Source organism: Gadus macrocephalus, chromosome 3 (assembly GCF_031168955.1).
Source record: "Gadus macrocephalus chromosome 3, ASM3116895v1".
NCBI lineage: Eukaryota > Metazoa > Chordata > Actinopteri > Gadiformes > Gadidae > Gadus > Gadus macrocephalus.
In genome coordinates this window covers 2,778,539-2,794,169 of record NC_082384.1, presented here as the reverse complement: position 1 = coordinate 2,794,169, position 15,631 = coordinate 2,778,539, and the positions used below count along the sequence as shown (strand labels likewise).

General features: G+C 54.6%; 1 protein-coding gene across 1 annotated transcript in view; it reads left to right on the top strand.

Annotated features, from left to right (window-relative positions):
• Positions 1 to 11,445: 11,445 nt before the first annotated feature.
• Positions 11,446 to 15,631, top strand: part of LOC132453342 (nucleosome-remodeling factor subunit BPTF-like) — a 185,466-nt gene continuing 181,280 nt past the window's right edge. Inside the window, exons 1-2 of the mRNA XM_060046187.1 lie at positions 11,446 to 12,247; positions 13,781 to 14,603. Of these exons, the coding sequence (XP_059902170.1) occupies positions 11,713 to 12,247; positions 13,781 to 14,603 (1,358 nt within the window). The 5' untranslated portion in view covers positions 11,446 to 11,712. The remainder of the gene's footprint in view (positions 12,248 to 13,780; positions 14,604 to 15,631) is intronic.

Genomic DNA, 15,631 nt, shown 5'->3' with positions numbered 1-15,631 from the left:
TTGTTCTGGGTCCGTTGCTAGTTGTTGGTGTTATTAATGATCAGTGGGGTTAATGGGTTGGGATTGTTCATTGTTGTGTGGTGTTCTGTTGTGTGTCGTTGCCACCATCACCGAGAATGACTTGTGTGTTAGTTAGGTGTGCTGTTCTATGTACGTGTTGTCGAATGTCGAGTCAATAAAAGAGGGTGTTCTATTTCATGTAGGCTACGCCGTCTAGGCTTCGCCTTATGGGCTTGTCCCGTGCGCGCGCTTGTGCGCGCTGAAAATTCAAACGCATGCATTTATCAGCGTGGGCAACGCCCACATTTCCCACGGTATCGTGTCTATATAACGCGGTGTATACCGTCGCTCATCCTCCCTTTTCTTTCAGCACTTGTGCTTATCAGCGAGAAATTGAGAACTATTAAGATGAGAACTTCAACACGGATCTCCCAAGCCGGTGGCAGCGGCTCGGGCGAGGCCGCGGACAAACGGCCCTTTTCAGGGCCACCTGAGAGCGCTCCTGGAGCTAGGTCCTTTTCAGGACTCCTATGCGCCTCCTGTCCCGCCTCCCTGGCACCGGGTGACGGGCACTTGGCATGCTTTCAGTGCCTCGGCGCCGACCACGCCGCGGCTGCTATGGCGGCCCCCGTCTCCTGTTTCGCCTGCCGGGAGCTGCCTGAAGAGGGGATCCTCTCCAGGCATCTCTTCTTTTCCCCTGCGGTGGAACTGGCTGACGCCATCGACCTGTTCAGGGCCGGCCCTGACGTCGACGATGGCATCATCGACGCCTCCCTGGACGACGTCTTCGGCGACTCGGCGTCCGGTTTTTCCCGCTTTCGGGTTACAACCGCCACCGTCATACAACACGAGGGTCCGCGCCGGATGACCGATCTCTTCCGGGAGATCATGGGTGAGGCGGCGGCCATCAAAGGGATTCCCATGCCGGCCCCGCCTCTCGCCCCCGTATCTGACGATATGCAGGGCGAGTTTTTCGCACCCCATCTTTTTCCCGGCGGGTTACTCAGTGCCCCTTGTTCCCGCCTTTGCAGCACTTGTTTATTGCTGCAGGTGAGGACCCTTCGACCCTGAAGGCTCCGGTAAGATCCTACACGGATTTCACCGACGTGGAGGGGTGGGCCGATACTCAGGCGAGGGGGATCCCTCGCCTGGAGCCTCCCCTGGCAGCGCTTCTCTGGACGACGTCTTCGGCGACTAGGCGTCCGGTTTTTCCCACTCTCGGGTTACAACCGCCACCGTCATACAACACGAGGGTCCGCGCCGGATGACCGATCTCTTCCGGGAGATCATGGGTGAGGCGGCGGCCATCAAAGGGATTCCCATGCCGGCCCCGCCTCTCGCCTAACGAAAAGCCGCTGCCCCCCCGACCGCCTCCAGAAGGAGATTGTCGGCCTAACGGACAGGGTGTTCGTTTGTGCCTCTCAATCCGCGGCGGCGGTCAACAACATCGCCCTGCTCTCCTCTGCCATGGTCTCCTTGTCGGCTGACAGGGAGGCTTACGGCCCGGAGGAAGCCGCGAGATGGCTGGCGGTTTCCCGCTTTTCCAGCGCCATCCTCCAGCTATGCCAGCCGATAGCCGTTTCGGCCGGCCAGCATATGGCGTGGGCTACCATGATTCAAAGGGTCATATGGCTCTCCCACACTGCGGTGCCGTGTGAGAGCGGGCCAGCCTCGTCCAGGGTCCACTAGCGCTGGATGGCCTATTTGGTCCCAGGTTCTCCGAGGTGCTCGCGCACCAGCAGTCAGTCCGTGAGAATCGTTCCCGGTTCAGGGCGATTCTCACGGGCTCCTCCCGCCAGCAGGCTGGGAGAAAGCGGGGTCTAGGCCAGTCCCAGCGTTCCAGGGGGCCGCCTCCGACTCCAGCCCCGGTGCAGCAGCAGCAGCAGCAGCAGCAGCAGCCGCCGCCGCGCACGGGGAGAGCAGCAGCGCCACGGACCGGGAAGTTCCGGACGCTTGCTCCTACTTTTTCTTTCCCTATTAAAGTAAAAAGTAAAGACCGTTCGGCCGAACGGCAGTACATGGTACCTAGAGAGCGATATTCCTCAGGCCACCTGCGTCCTACGCTTGTGGTGCGCTCCTCCATGTTGCCTCTTTCCCCCTCTCAGCCCGGTGGCTGTAGGGTGGCGGTCGGACGGCGTGTTCACATGGCCTCAGGTTCACCTGCTTCTAAGAAGCGGCGTCCCTTGGAGCCTCGTGGACGGATCAGAGACTCGTTGCACGAGCCCGTGGATACGGCCGCTTGTACCGGTCTCCTGGTTCCCCACATTATAGGTGAGGAGATGGGTCCGCGCGCTGTGGCTACAGCCTGCGGACAGCGCATGCGCACAGGTGCTGCGGCCGGACGGCTCGCTCCCTGTTCAGCGGGCACGAGCGCGACGTCTAGACAGCTCGTTGTTTTTACAGCTGCTAGTTCTGGTACGTGTCCTACGCTCGCTGAGCCTCCTCCCTTTCATGGGAAGCCCCCCTTGGTTCACACGCAGTGTGGAGGCGGTAGGGGCAGAGGAATACGGGTTATTCCTGGACGGTCTTCCTCAGCTGTCGGCTCGCCCTCTCTCCGACGCTATGCGTGTTGGCAAGAGCGGTGCGTTCTGCCATCGTGGTTGGACACCACGTTGAGATGGGGCCATCCCATACAGTTCAAGCGTCGTCCCCCACCCTTTATGGGGTTGGTGGAGACCACGCTACGGGACCCGGCTGCGAGCACGGCTCTAGCAGCAGAGGTGGCACGTCTCTTGGTAAAGGGGGCCATCACTGTCGTTCCCCCCTACGAGTCTCACCTAGGGTTTTATTCCCGCTACTTCCTGGTTTCCAAGAAGTCAGGGGAAAAGAGACCTATTCTGGATCTTCGCGTGTTCAACAGATTCGTTGCCACGAGGAAGTTCAGAATGCTCACTGTCGGAGCGTTGTTCCGGTGTGTGAGAGAGGGCGATTGGTTCACATCCCTGGATCTCAAGGATGCTTACTTCCACGTCCCTGTTCGGCAGGCGCACAGGAAGTTTCTCCGCTTTGCCTTTATGGGGATGGCGTACGAGTACCAGTGTCTGCCGTTCGGCTATTCACTGGCTCCGCGCACCTTCTCGAAGTGTGTGGAGACGGCGTTGGAACCGCTCAGGCGTCAGGGAAAGAGGATTCTCTTCTACCTAGACGATCTGCTTATTCTGAGCAACTCAGAAGAGACCGCGAGAAGGGACACCATGTTGGTGATAAACCATCTCTCCTTCCTGGGTTTTGCCATCAAGAAGAGCTCCCCGCTCCCCAGCCGGCAGACAGTCTACTTGGGGCTTTGCCTAGACTCAGCCACCATGACTGCGATGCTTTCGCCTCCTCGGCGAGACGCCATCCTGTCGGCGCTCTCCCGTTTTCACGTTCGCAGAAACGTGACCGCACTGTCCACCATGCGCCTGGTCCCCCTGGGTCTGCTTTTTATGCGCAGACTCCAGCGGTGGTTTGCTCGCCAACGGTTGGACCCCAGGCGACACAAGCTCAGGGTGCTCCTCGTTCCCCGTTCGGTGTCGCCAGACCTGGAATATTGGAAAGGACCCTCTGCCCTTCTCAGGGGTGTTCCCCTGGGCAGGGTGGCGTCATACGTAGTGGTCTTCACGGACGCCTCGTTGACGGGTTGGGGAGGAACGTGCCTCTCTCACTCGGTCGGAGACGAGTGGCGCACGCCCCCCACAGCACACATAAATGTGTTGGAGCTCGACGCTGTGAGGAAAGTGCTGTTGCATTTCTTTCACCTGGTGCGCGGCCGCCACGTTCTGATCAGGACAGACAGCGTGTCGGCGGCGGCTACATCAACAGACAGGGGGGAGTCCGCTCCCCTGCTCTCCACCGAAAGGCGGTCGAGCTCTGGCTTTGGGCTCATCAGTATCTCAGTCTGAGAGCCCTGCATATCGCGGGCGCCCAGAACTTTGGGGCGGACCTCATGTCTCGGTTACACCCCGACATTGTCAGACTGATCTGGCAGAGGTTCGGGACAGCGCAGGTGGACCTCTTCGCGTCCAGGGAGAACACGCACTGCAGGTGGTGGTTCTCCCTCAGCCCTCGGGATCTTCCCCCGTTGGGGGTAGATGCGTTGGCACACACACCTTGGCCGCGGGCTCTCTTATATGCGTTTCCCCCGCTCCAGCTGATCCTTCCTCTTCTGGATCGGGTCAGACAGGAGAGACTGTCCCTGATATTAGTGGCCCCGGAGAACCGTTCAGCTCTGTGGTTTCCAGAGCTGGCCGCGCTCTCGCGGTCGGCGCCTTGGCCAGTACCGTTCAGGCCGGATACGCTTTCACAGGCCCACGGGACGGTGCACCAACCGCCCGATGTCTCGGGACGGCTGTTGGTTTGGCTCCTGAGAGGTTGATCCTGCAGGGCAAAGGTTTGCCTGAGACGGTTATCAACACTATTCAGAGTGCTCGTGCGTCTTCTACTTCTTCCCTCTATGCGGCGAAGTGGTGCGCCTTCTCTAATTGGTGTGAGACGAACCACGCTGTCCCATCTCAATGCGAGGTGGGAAGCGTGCTTTCGTTTCTGCAAAACTTATTGGAAAAAGGTTTGGCCTTCTCCACTATCAAGGTCTATCCGGCAGCCGTTTTGGCTGGCCATGCAGGCTGTGATGGTGGACCGATCTTCAGCCATCCACTGGTCAAGAGATTCTTGCGTGGGGCTAGACGGGTTAGGCCTGTTTCACGCGTGCTTACACCACGCTGGGATCTCCCCACCGTGTTGCGCGGATTGTCCAGGGATCCTTTCGAGCCTCTTTCTCAGGCCCCTTTGGATGCCCTGTCATTTAAGACGGCGCTCTTGTTGGCCTTGGTTTCTGCCAAGCGGGCCGGTGAGCTAACCGCTCTGTCTGTCAGGCCGAGTTGCTTGTTGCTAAACGAGGACAGCTCCTTCGCGTTGCTCAGACCTAATCCTGCGTTCCTCCCGAAGAACATTAAGTTCTTTTCGGTCGAGGGATATTGTGCTTAAGGCTTTTCACCCCCCGCCTCATTCTAGTGAGGCGGAGGCGGAGTTGCATCTCCTGTGCCCGGTTCGGGCGTTGGCTATGTACGTGAATCGCTCGGCCGCGTTCCGCTCCACACTACAGTTGTTTGTGTGTTATAGCGACGCTAGCAGGGGCCGCGCTCTCTCTAAGCAGCGGTTTTCTCGCTGGGTATGTGAGGGTGTTTGCCTAGCCTACTCTCGGCAGGGCTTGGCGCCACCGTTGGGCGTTAAAGCTCGCTCCACACGGAGCGTGGCCGCTTCAACGGCTCTACTCAAGGGCGTTTCGGTGGAAGACATCTGCGCGGCTGCGTCTTGGTCTTCCCCCGGCCCCTTTGTCCGTTTTTACATGTTAGACATGTCCAGGGGCTCACTCGGCAACTCTGTGCTGGAGTCCGGGACCCCTTATAAGGCTTAAGAATATAGACATGTTCTTTAAAGCGGCGTGGTTGGATTTCCTCTCGCCGGCTGGCGAGTTGGACTTGATTACCAGTCTTACTCTCCCACCTTTTTTCAAATGAAAGGGGGGTTTTCTATTGGCTCGCCAATTGTCTGGTGGTTTTGTTTACCAGTATGGCACTCCCGTCGTTTTCTTCAAATAAGAAACGGCCGAGAGTGTCCCATTATTGGAGAGCCGGATTCCGTAGCTCCTTCCCCGGTGGTAGCGGACCTAATGGAAACCGTGTTGCTCTGGTTTTTCTTTTCCTTTTCATGGGTTCCATGAAGCACGGATTAGAGCCGGAGTCTTTACAGACTCACTTTTTTCTCCCTTGATCATTGCCTTGCTTGATCTAGGAGGAATTAGTTTTTTATTAAGCTGTTGTGTTTTACACTTCCTTGGCTTTTTGAGTCTTAATGTGCTCTGGTGACTTAGGTCGTTTTGACTGGGGTCCAGCAGGAGTACATTGATCGGGCTCCGCTCGCAGCTTCACCTTAGCCCATAAGGCGAAGCCTAGACGGCGTAGCCTACATGAAATAGAACGATAGTTATGTTATTATAACTCTAGTTCTATGATTGTAGGCGTAGCTGTCTAGTTTCCCACCTGCTGTACCCTGCAAATGCTGAAAGAAAAGCGTGGAGGATGAGCGACGGTATACACCGCGTTATATAGACACGATACCGTGGGAAATGTGGGCGTTGCCCACGCTGATAGGTGCATAGTTTGAATTTTCAGCGTGCATAGTTTGAATTTTCAGCACGGGACAAGCCCATAAGGCGAAGCCTAGACGGCTACGCCTACAATCATAGAACTAGTTATAATTACATAACTATCGTTTCTGTAGTCGAGTGGTGTATGAGGCACAGAACCCCTAGTTGACCAAAAGCCTGACTCCCTGTTCTTCCTGGTCGGCGCTACATTGGTGTCAGAAGTGGGATAATGGAAAAAGACACGTTTTCCGACATGACGCGTCCGAAGGAGGAAGACTCGGTGGAATGGCTCGGCGCGACGGCGGCGCAATATCGCCATTCGCCACCCAGCGGCCGTTGGCGGTGTCGCAGGATCGGCGGCGGTTGGTATCTGTCTGCGTATCTGTCTGCGTCCTGCAAGACGGAGGCGTAACTTGTAGTAGGAGGCGTAACTTGTAGTAGGAGGCGTAACTTGTACTAGGAGGCATAACTTGTTATTTTCTAAATCGTGGTCCACGCGAGATCTTTCTCTTTTCGCGGTAAACAAAAAGCGTTGTGAATCACGGTTCACACGAGATCTTCATTGAAGTCGGGTCTTAAACATGAACATATCTGTTGTAACTCTGCCTTTGTAACTATGCCTTTTTATTCTATCAGGCCATGAGCGTGGAAGAGCGTGGAAGAGCCAGACCCCAAGGTCAGTTTTCTTTGTTATCATCAAATAAGGTTTCTAGTCCAAAAGATTCTGAAAATGCAAACAAGTTTGTGTTGTCTGTTTCAGGCTTTGAGCAGGTTTTGCGCCTGGGCACGCCAATCCGGGGCAGAAAGTCATCTACCATAATAGAATGACTATCAGAAAGCCCAGTTTAAATGTATTGTTTATTGGTTGTGGTTAGCCTACTAATCCCCGTCTATAGCCAGGAAGGCTTGCAGACACACCCTCAACATATCCCAAACATACCTTTTGGATATTTGAGGCTTTGTCTATCTAATTATTTGACTTTAAGATGAAAGCTGCTTTCTAAGGTGCTAGCTATGCTTACATTACTTTACGACCTGCCACATTTGAGATGCACACGTTTGAGATGCACACTGAACAGTCACTTAATACTCAGGCTAGTAGATGTTGCTTGCTTCTTTCTGCCCCGAGTTTGCACAGTGCAACAGTGATGACGTACCTGAGAAATCCATGTATTGAAGACCGGCAAATATATATAAAATGAAGGCTTGTAATGTGAACGCTATAATATGAAGGCTTTCTCATAACTATCCTCCTGTTAGTGGCATTGTTCTTGTCTTGTTTCTATCAGTAATATTTAGTTTAATTCATTGTTTTCTATCTCATGCAGGACCTTGAAAACATGCAGCAAGCGATCAATTTCAATATGTATTCAATAAAATTATTTGAATTATTAAACTGCTGTCTTTAATTCTTTAATTATTTATCTGCTGTCTTTTTGTTAAAGGTATAAAGGGCTAAAGTAGGCTAAACTTAAGCAGGTTCCCCACGTTAAACTGCTATATGCATTATATGTCATTGTAAAATTCTAATAGGCTTCTTTTCTTAAATGCATATGACTCAGGGATGTCAGTTTCACGTAACGCTATGATTAATCTAATCAAGAGCATATCAAGATTAAGCTAATCAAGAGCATATTTTTAAATGAGCGGTTCGGGTGCATTATTTTTATATAAGGCCTAATATTTGAGGTCCGAGTTGCGGTCATTTATGTACCCGCGCACCACTGCTACATACAGATCACTTCCGCGATTTAGAAAAGTACTAGACACGCCTCCGACTACAAGTTACGCCTCCGACTACATGTTACGCCTCCTAGTGCAAGTTACGCCTCCTACTACAAGTTACGCCTCCGTCTTGCAGGACGCAGACAGACCCAACTCGGCGCAGTTGAGGATCGCCGCGCGATACTACGGTTGGGGTATGGACGAGTCCGCCGCCCAGCTTGCCCTAGCTTTGGAGGGAACGGCGTTGCAGGTTCTGGACCTGGCCCCAGCAGACCAGCGGGACCTCCATGCCTTGACCCTGGCCTTGGAGAGGCGTTTCGGGCAGCGGAGGGTCGTGAGCCACAGCCGGGAGTTGCTGACCAGCCGCCGCCGCCGGGAGGGGGAACGTTTGGGGGCCTACGCAGCGGACGTACTGCTCTATGCCCAGCGGGGCTAACCCGACTTCCCTGCTGCGGCTAGGGAGGAACTAGCCCTTCAATCGTTCCTCCGAGGACTTGCCCCGCCGCGGCTGGGACGGCACGTCCGCCTCGCCGGGCCCCCGAACATCGATATGGCTCTTGAGCTGGCGGAACGGGCGGAGGGGGAGCTGTCCAACCTACAGCCGTCCGGTGCCCCCCAACCTCACGTCCGGCAGGCGGACTACGAGTGGGACGAGGACGACGAGGAAGAGTGTTTCCAGGCCTGGACCTCGCCCCAGCGTCCCCGACGGCGTCCACCACAGCGTCCACCACCCGACGACAGACGGGTCCAAGCGGTGCTCACCGAGGCCCCGGTCCTGGCGTACCCCGACGCTGGTCGCCCTTTCGTCCTCGACACCGATGCCAGTAACGTGGGGGTCGGTGCGGTCCTCTCCCAGGGGGTGGGGGAGGGGGAACGTCCCGTCGCCTACTTCAGCCGCACTCTGTCGGGCGGAGCGCAATTACTGCGTGACCCGACGGGAGCTGTTGGCTGTGGTCCTGGCCGTGCGGCATTTCAGGCCGTACCTACATGGGAAGCGTTTCCTGGTCCGCACCGACCATGCGTCCCTCATGTGGCTCCTCAGTTTTAAGAACCCTGAGGGCCAGGTGGCTCGATGGCTGGAGATTCTGCAGGAATACGACTTTGAGATCCAGCATCGGGCGGGGCGTATCCACAACAACGCCGACGCACTCTCCCGGCGGCCCTGTGCGGTCCTGGAGTGTCGCTACTGCCTGCGACAGGAGGAGCGGGTCCACGAGTCTCCGATGGTGGCGGCTCTCCAGACCACCGAGGCTGACCAGACCATCGGTGAGGCGGAGGGTTGGCTCCTGCTGACGGCGAGTCAGTTGGAGCAGCAGCAGCGGGCCGACGAGACTCTGGCGTTGGTGAGGGACTGGCTGGAGGCGGGGCAGCGCCCCAGCTGGCCGGAGGTGTCGGCGCGAGGGCCTGAGGTGAAGGCCTACCACTCCCAGTGGGGATGCTTCCGGCTCCACAACGGGGTGGTCCACCGCAGCTGGCAGGACCCTAGGGGTAAGAAAAACATTCTGCAGCTGTTGGTGCCCCGTGCGCTTCGTCCCCAGGTGCTGCAGCTGGTCCACGGCTCGGTGGGAGCGGGGCACTACGGGAACGCCAAGACCCTGCATCGCCTGCGGGGGCGGTTCTCCTGGCCGGGCTGTCGACGGGACGTGGAGTTGCATGTCCACTGCTGCGACACCTGTACGGCGCAGAAAGGGCCTGCCCAGCGTTCCCACGCCCCGCTCCAGCAGTACCTGGTGGGAGCACTGATGGAACGGGTGGGGGTCGACGTCCTGAGGCCGTTTCCAGTCACCGACTCCGGCAACCGCTACGTCCTCGTGGCCATGGACTACTTCACCAAATGGCCCGAGGCCTATGCGGTGCCGGATCAGAGCGCTGCCACCACCGCGGAGAGGCTGGTGGAGGAGATGTTTGCCCGTTTCGGGGTCCCTGCCGAGCTCCACAGCGACCAGGGGCGGAACTTTGAGGCCCAGGTCTTCGGGGAGGTCTGCCGGCGGCTGGGGGTGCACAAGACCAGGACGCCGCCGCTCCATCCCCAGAGTGACGGGTTGGTGGAGCGGTTTAACCGCACCCTGGCCACCCAGCTCGCCATCCTCACCAGCCAGCACCAGCGGGATTGGGACCGCCACCTGCCCTTGGTCCTGTGGTCCTATCGGACGGCAGTGCAGGAGTCCAGTCACTGCACGCCGGCTGCCCTCATGTTCGGGCGGGAGCTCCGGACACCGGTGGACTTGGTGTTCGGGTCTCCGCCCGAGCCTGAGATCGCTGGGGGTATGGACTATTTCCGCAGGCTGAGGGATCGCCTGCTGGTGGTCCACGACTACACCCGCCAGGCTCAGGCTGCCTCAGGGGTGAGGCAGAAGAGGGGCTATGACACTCGCTGCCGGGGACAAGCGTTCAAACCCGGGGACAGGGTGTGGGTGTACTGTCCCGTCAGAAAGAGGGGGGTCTGCCCTAAGCTGCGGAGCCACTGGCAGGGACCGGGGGAAATCCTCGACAGGGTGTCCGAGGTGGTGTACCGGCTGCGGATGCCGGGCGCCCGGGGGCGTGTGGTAGTGTTGCACCAGGACAGACTGTCGCTGTACCGCCCCCTCGCCCCGGTTGTTGCTGATGAGGGAGGCGGAACTCCTTGTGGTTCCCCTGCCGGCTCCCCGGGTGGGGCCGTTGGTCCTGCGGCTGTCGCCCCTAGGGGGGCTCAGCGGCCGAACCGGCGGCGCCGGGCCCCTGAACACTTTAAGGACTATGTGTCGGGTGATGGGGTCGTCGGGGACGACTGACCCCTCAGATGGGAGCTGTGTAACGACCAGTGTTCGCAACGTGTTCGCTCTCTTCCGGGTTTGTGCCGGGGATTCTGGGGGATTCTCGGAGCGCATGTTGTTGGGGTTATTGTTGCTGTTATTGTTGTTGTTCTGGGTCCGTTGCTAGTTGTTGGTGTTATTAATGATCAGTGGGGTTAATGGGTTGGGATTGTTCATTGTTGTGTGTTGTTCTGTTGTGTGTCGTTGTTGCCACCATCACCGAGAATGACTTGTGTGTTAGTTAGGTGTGCTGTTCTATGTACGTGTTGTCGAGTCAATAAAAGAGGGTGTTTCTGTAGTCGAGCGGTGTATGAGGCACAGAACCCCTAGTTGACCAAAAGCCTGACTCCCTGTTCTTCCTGGTCGGCGCTACAATACAATATTCTCACCATGTTTATGAATTTGAATCTGTATAAATGATTTTCAGATATGATAGAATGATAGATATAAAGATAATGCTCATTAACTAATGTATTTGTGTTGCCTTTTTCATAACTAAATAGGGTTTATAATATAAACCCAATTTAGTTACAAAGAACGTTATAAACTTTATATCGTTATTTGTAACTAAATAGGGTTTATATCGTTGAAGTCAGAAGAAGCGCTCCATGTCGGACAGTTTATCTTCAGCCTCACAATAACCTCGAACTGTATTTGAAAGCCAACAATAACGAGGCTGGCGACTATAAGCCGCTGTATCGGTCCGGGTTTGCTTTGATATAACGATACTAACGTCATTAACGTTTCTCATGCGATACGGCGGTCTGTTGTGAGAGCGTCACGTGACCGCCAGGCCCGCCGTGTTTCAGAGCGAGAAGAAAGATGGCGTCACGTGACCGTCGGGCCCGCCGTGTTTCAGAGCGAGAAGAAAGATGGCGTCAGAGCGACCTGAGCGGGACGCCGGCCATTCGCTTTAAGCTTTCCGCATCAAATTGGGACCGGGGCTTTGGTGGGTCTTTTTCACACCGTGACAGGAGAGGGTCTTTTTCCTTCGGATAGTCTTTTTCTTCGGTTCGGTTGAGCTACTTCACCACCGAGATTGAAGCGGAAAAGAAGACACTGTTTCCTACAATGAGGGGGAGAAGAGGAAGGCCGCCCAAACAGGCGGGGATGCGGGAGGGATCGCCCGGGCCAGTGCGCGGCTCTAGAGGCAGCAGGAGTAGGGGTCTGCGGGGCCGGGGAAGGGGCAGGGGACGCGGCCGGGGTCGGGGTGCAGGTGTTGTTGGTGGTTGTGTTGAAGTGGATGCCGAGATGCTTGGAAGGGAGAACTTTAACTCTTCTCGGGGGCGCAGGAAACTTGGAGCCGCTGTGGCGCCGTCGCGGGGTCGAGGCGGTCGAGGAAGAGGAAGGGGCGCCCGGGGCAGAGGCGGCGTGAGGCGGCCTCAGACCAAGGTGGTCTACGATGACAACAGCGATGAGGAGGACGATAATATCAGTTACCGGTCGGAAGAAGACGAGCTCTTAAACGAAAACCGCTCGTCGGGTCTGGAAGAGGAGGCCCTGGGAAACGACTCTGACTACCTGGAGGAGTTACCGGAGGAAGATGACGCCAGCTACGGCACGGAGAGCAGCTTCAGGAGCCACAGTACGCACGGCAGTACTCCAGGTACGGGGACCAGGTGGCCCTACCCCCGCCGCAGGGCTCTTCTAGAGCCCGTGTGTGTTCACACGGAGCAGCAGCCCGCATTGTTCAAAATGGAGCCGCTCTCGGCCTTTGTTTACCGGCAGGTACACGGTGCTCTCTGCGGTCCGCACAGGGTAGGCTTCGACAGATAAGACACTTTAGTCAAACTATTTGGACAATTATCGGAAACATTTAGTAGCTGATTTCAGGTGTTCTTGACGTGTCGTAACCGAGAGGGAAGTCCGTTCATGAGATGACATTTTTCATTCACCTTTTAATCTCTACACAACTGTTTTGCAGACAAAAAAGTATTCAATGTCCCGTCATATTTTACTACATTTCGTCATTCGTAAGGACGTCGTTAGGAAATGATGCAGAAAACGCTGCGCTTGAATAACTTAAATTAATGAAAATCTTGAAACCCTGGGAATGCCGCTTGAATCGTACCTTACCAGTGTTGTATGTATCCCACGTGCGTGTTGCACATCATACAGTGCGTGTGGTGAAACTATATAGTGTGTGTGTATAACACCATGTGTGCTGCCCACCTCGTGACAGGTGGGCAGCGCGCTGCTTGTGTTTGAAAGAGCCGCTCTAATTCACCTGTTGCCGGTCATTACCATCACCACACCGTAACCATGGCGATCACTCATGTTCTTCTTAGCAGTCGTGGAAATTTGTGCTATTGAATGGACCTTTAAATTAAAATCGATTTAGCTCTCTATTTCAATCATTAACCGTAGCCTTGCCAACTCAAATCACCAACAATGTGTATGTACAAAACAATTTAAATACAAACAAATTGTCTATGCAATCTCTTAGTCAGTTGCCCAAATTTCACGTTGAGCTATTCACACTGAAGAAATCTGTCAATAATGGAAATAACCAAATGCACACACATATAGCCTATGAATCATTACATGCCTTGGGTTTCCAGCTTGTTTGCAACTCATTACTTTACTTTCCAAGATGTTCTTCACTGACTTGTTGCTCTCTGCAGTGGATCTGCCACTAGTTCTTAACTTACTATTCTGAGGTTGAATTGGACTAATTAATCACTATTATATTGCGTGACAATTTTAAATGAGTGTTGGCATACAAAAGTAATTGCAAGGCCGGTCTAGGAATGCATACTTATTTTCGATATCGCCAACAAAAGTGACGGTAAACTTCTCTTGATGGATATCGTCTGTCCAGGGAACTTGAGAGATTCTTGCCCTCAATCAAATGAATGTATTTATTATAGGAAGAATGCATACTTTTTGCTACCCTTTGCAGACTACTTGCAAGACTGACGAAGTAAACAACCCATGACTTTTACTTACCTTTCTGAAACCTAGGTAAGCTTCTATCATGCCTAGCTCAACACAGCTAATATGATCCCCCAAAACAATTGTAAAGGCTGATCAATCGACCAGGTTCAACAGGTTCATTGGCCATGCATTCACACCCCACTGCATGTTAGTTACACAGAGAAACGCAGAGAGACATCTCCTAAGTCTGGTTTACTCTCAGGTCGGAGAAGGAGCCGGGCACCGCGTCCCCGCTCCCCCATCCTGGAGGCCAAGGACGTGCCCCCCCTGGAGCTACCCAAGTCCTCGGAGGACCTCCTCATCCCGGCTGCGCGCCTCCTGGACGTTGCTGCCGTCTACGAGGTGCTGCGCCACTTTGGCTCGGTGCTGCGCCTCTCGCCCTTCCGCTTCGAGGACTTTGCGGCGGCGCTGGCGGGACAGGAGCAGTGCACGCTGCTGGCGGAGACGCACTCCTCGCTGCTGAAGGCTATCCTGCGCGAGGAGGACACTTCCAGCACCACCTTCGGGCCCGCCGACCTCAAGGACTCGGTGCACTCCACACTGTACTTCGTGGACGGCATGACGTGGCCCGAGGTGGTGCGGGCATACTGCGAGAGCGACGGGGAGTACCGCCACGTGCTGCCCTGCCAGGAGAGCGAGGAGTACCCATACGAGCCGCTAGAGAGCAAGGTGCAGGTGCTGCAGTTCCTGGTGGACCAGTTCCTGGCCACCAACATCGCGCGCGAGGAGCTGATGTCGGAGGGTGTAGTGGCGTACGACGACCACTGCCGTGTGTGCCACCGGCTGGGCGACCTGCTGTGCTGCGAGACCTGCTCGGCCGTGTACCACCTGGAGTGCGTCAAGCCGCCGCTTCAGGAGGTGCCGGAGGACGAGTGGCAGTGCGAGGTGTGCGTGGCGCACAAGGTGGCCGGCGTGGTGGACTGCGTGCCCGAGGTGCAGAGGAATCGGCCGTACATCCGCCAGCTGCCCATGGGCTTCGACCGCCACCGCCGGAAGTACTGGTTCCTTAACCGCCGCATCGTTGTGTAAGATCTAGTGTCGCTCTTGGTTTACACTCTGGTCTTTGTTACAAACGTTGCATTAGAATCTCAAGCAATCTCAAGGAGCTCTGACTTGTTTTTTTAAATTGCTTGGCTAACAATTGTGTGTAGCGTCTGGATTCAGGGGTTTAGTTGTGTGCCTCGATGGCTCTTGGTTTCCTCTTAATCTGCCAGAGTCAGACCAGCACAGGTAAGACCAGTCCTGTAGAAAGAGTTCTGTTCCGTTTTTCCTCTTTTTACCATCAATCCTGCAATAGGATGTCTGTTATTAACCATGAGTCATTCCTATTATCTTAACAGCCTTGCATAAATGTCTCATTTTGTAAGCTCAAGAAACCCTTTAATATAATTATGCATGGCCATGAAACTGGATGATAAAACATTATTACAGTACTGTCATGAAACCTAGTGGACATTGGGGGGAATAACTAGCCATGCTTGACTGACATTGTTGTTATGAAAGTACAGGAAAACCCCAAATGTTTAACAACGGGATCACAAGGCTTGTGCCTGTTATATATTAACTACCCTCTACCTATGACATTGTTGTTCATCCAGATGTCATATGACGGTTTTTCGAATGATCCAGGTATATTTCAAAATACTATTTGGAAGGAACCCGGAAGAGTTCTATCACAACTGCATATTTTCAAATTGGGGACTAATTCTGAGTCTATTCCATCCTATTTTGTTAAGTCTTCCACTGGCATGTCTAAGCACAGCCTACCCTGTTGCCCCATTGTATTTCTTTAAATCTGTGCTGATAAGACTCCTTCGTTTAGAATGCAGTCAAAAGATGCATTTATGGGATTTAATTTCATTAATGGAAGCCATATGTTTATACAGCAGCAATTATTGTGAGTAATGCTTCTGGACCGCATATGGGATTATTGTTATTCTACTCTCATTGTGATTACCCTGGCACACTTTAGTCTCACGATGGCAGTGGGGTATTAGATTGAAGGGTTCAGTTTGGCTGTTTCAGTAAGTCAATGATATTATTTTTTTCTGAT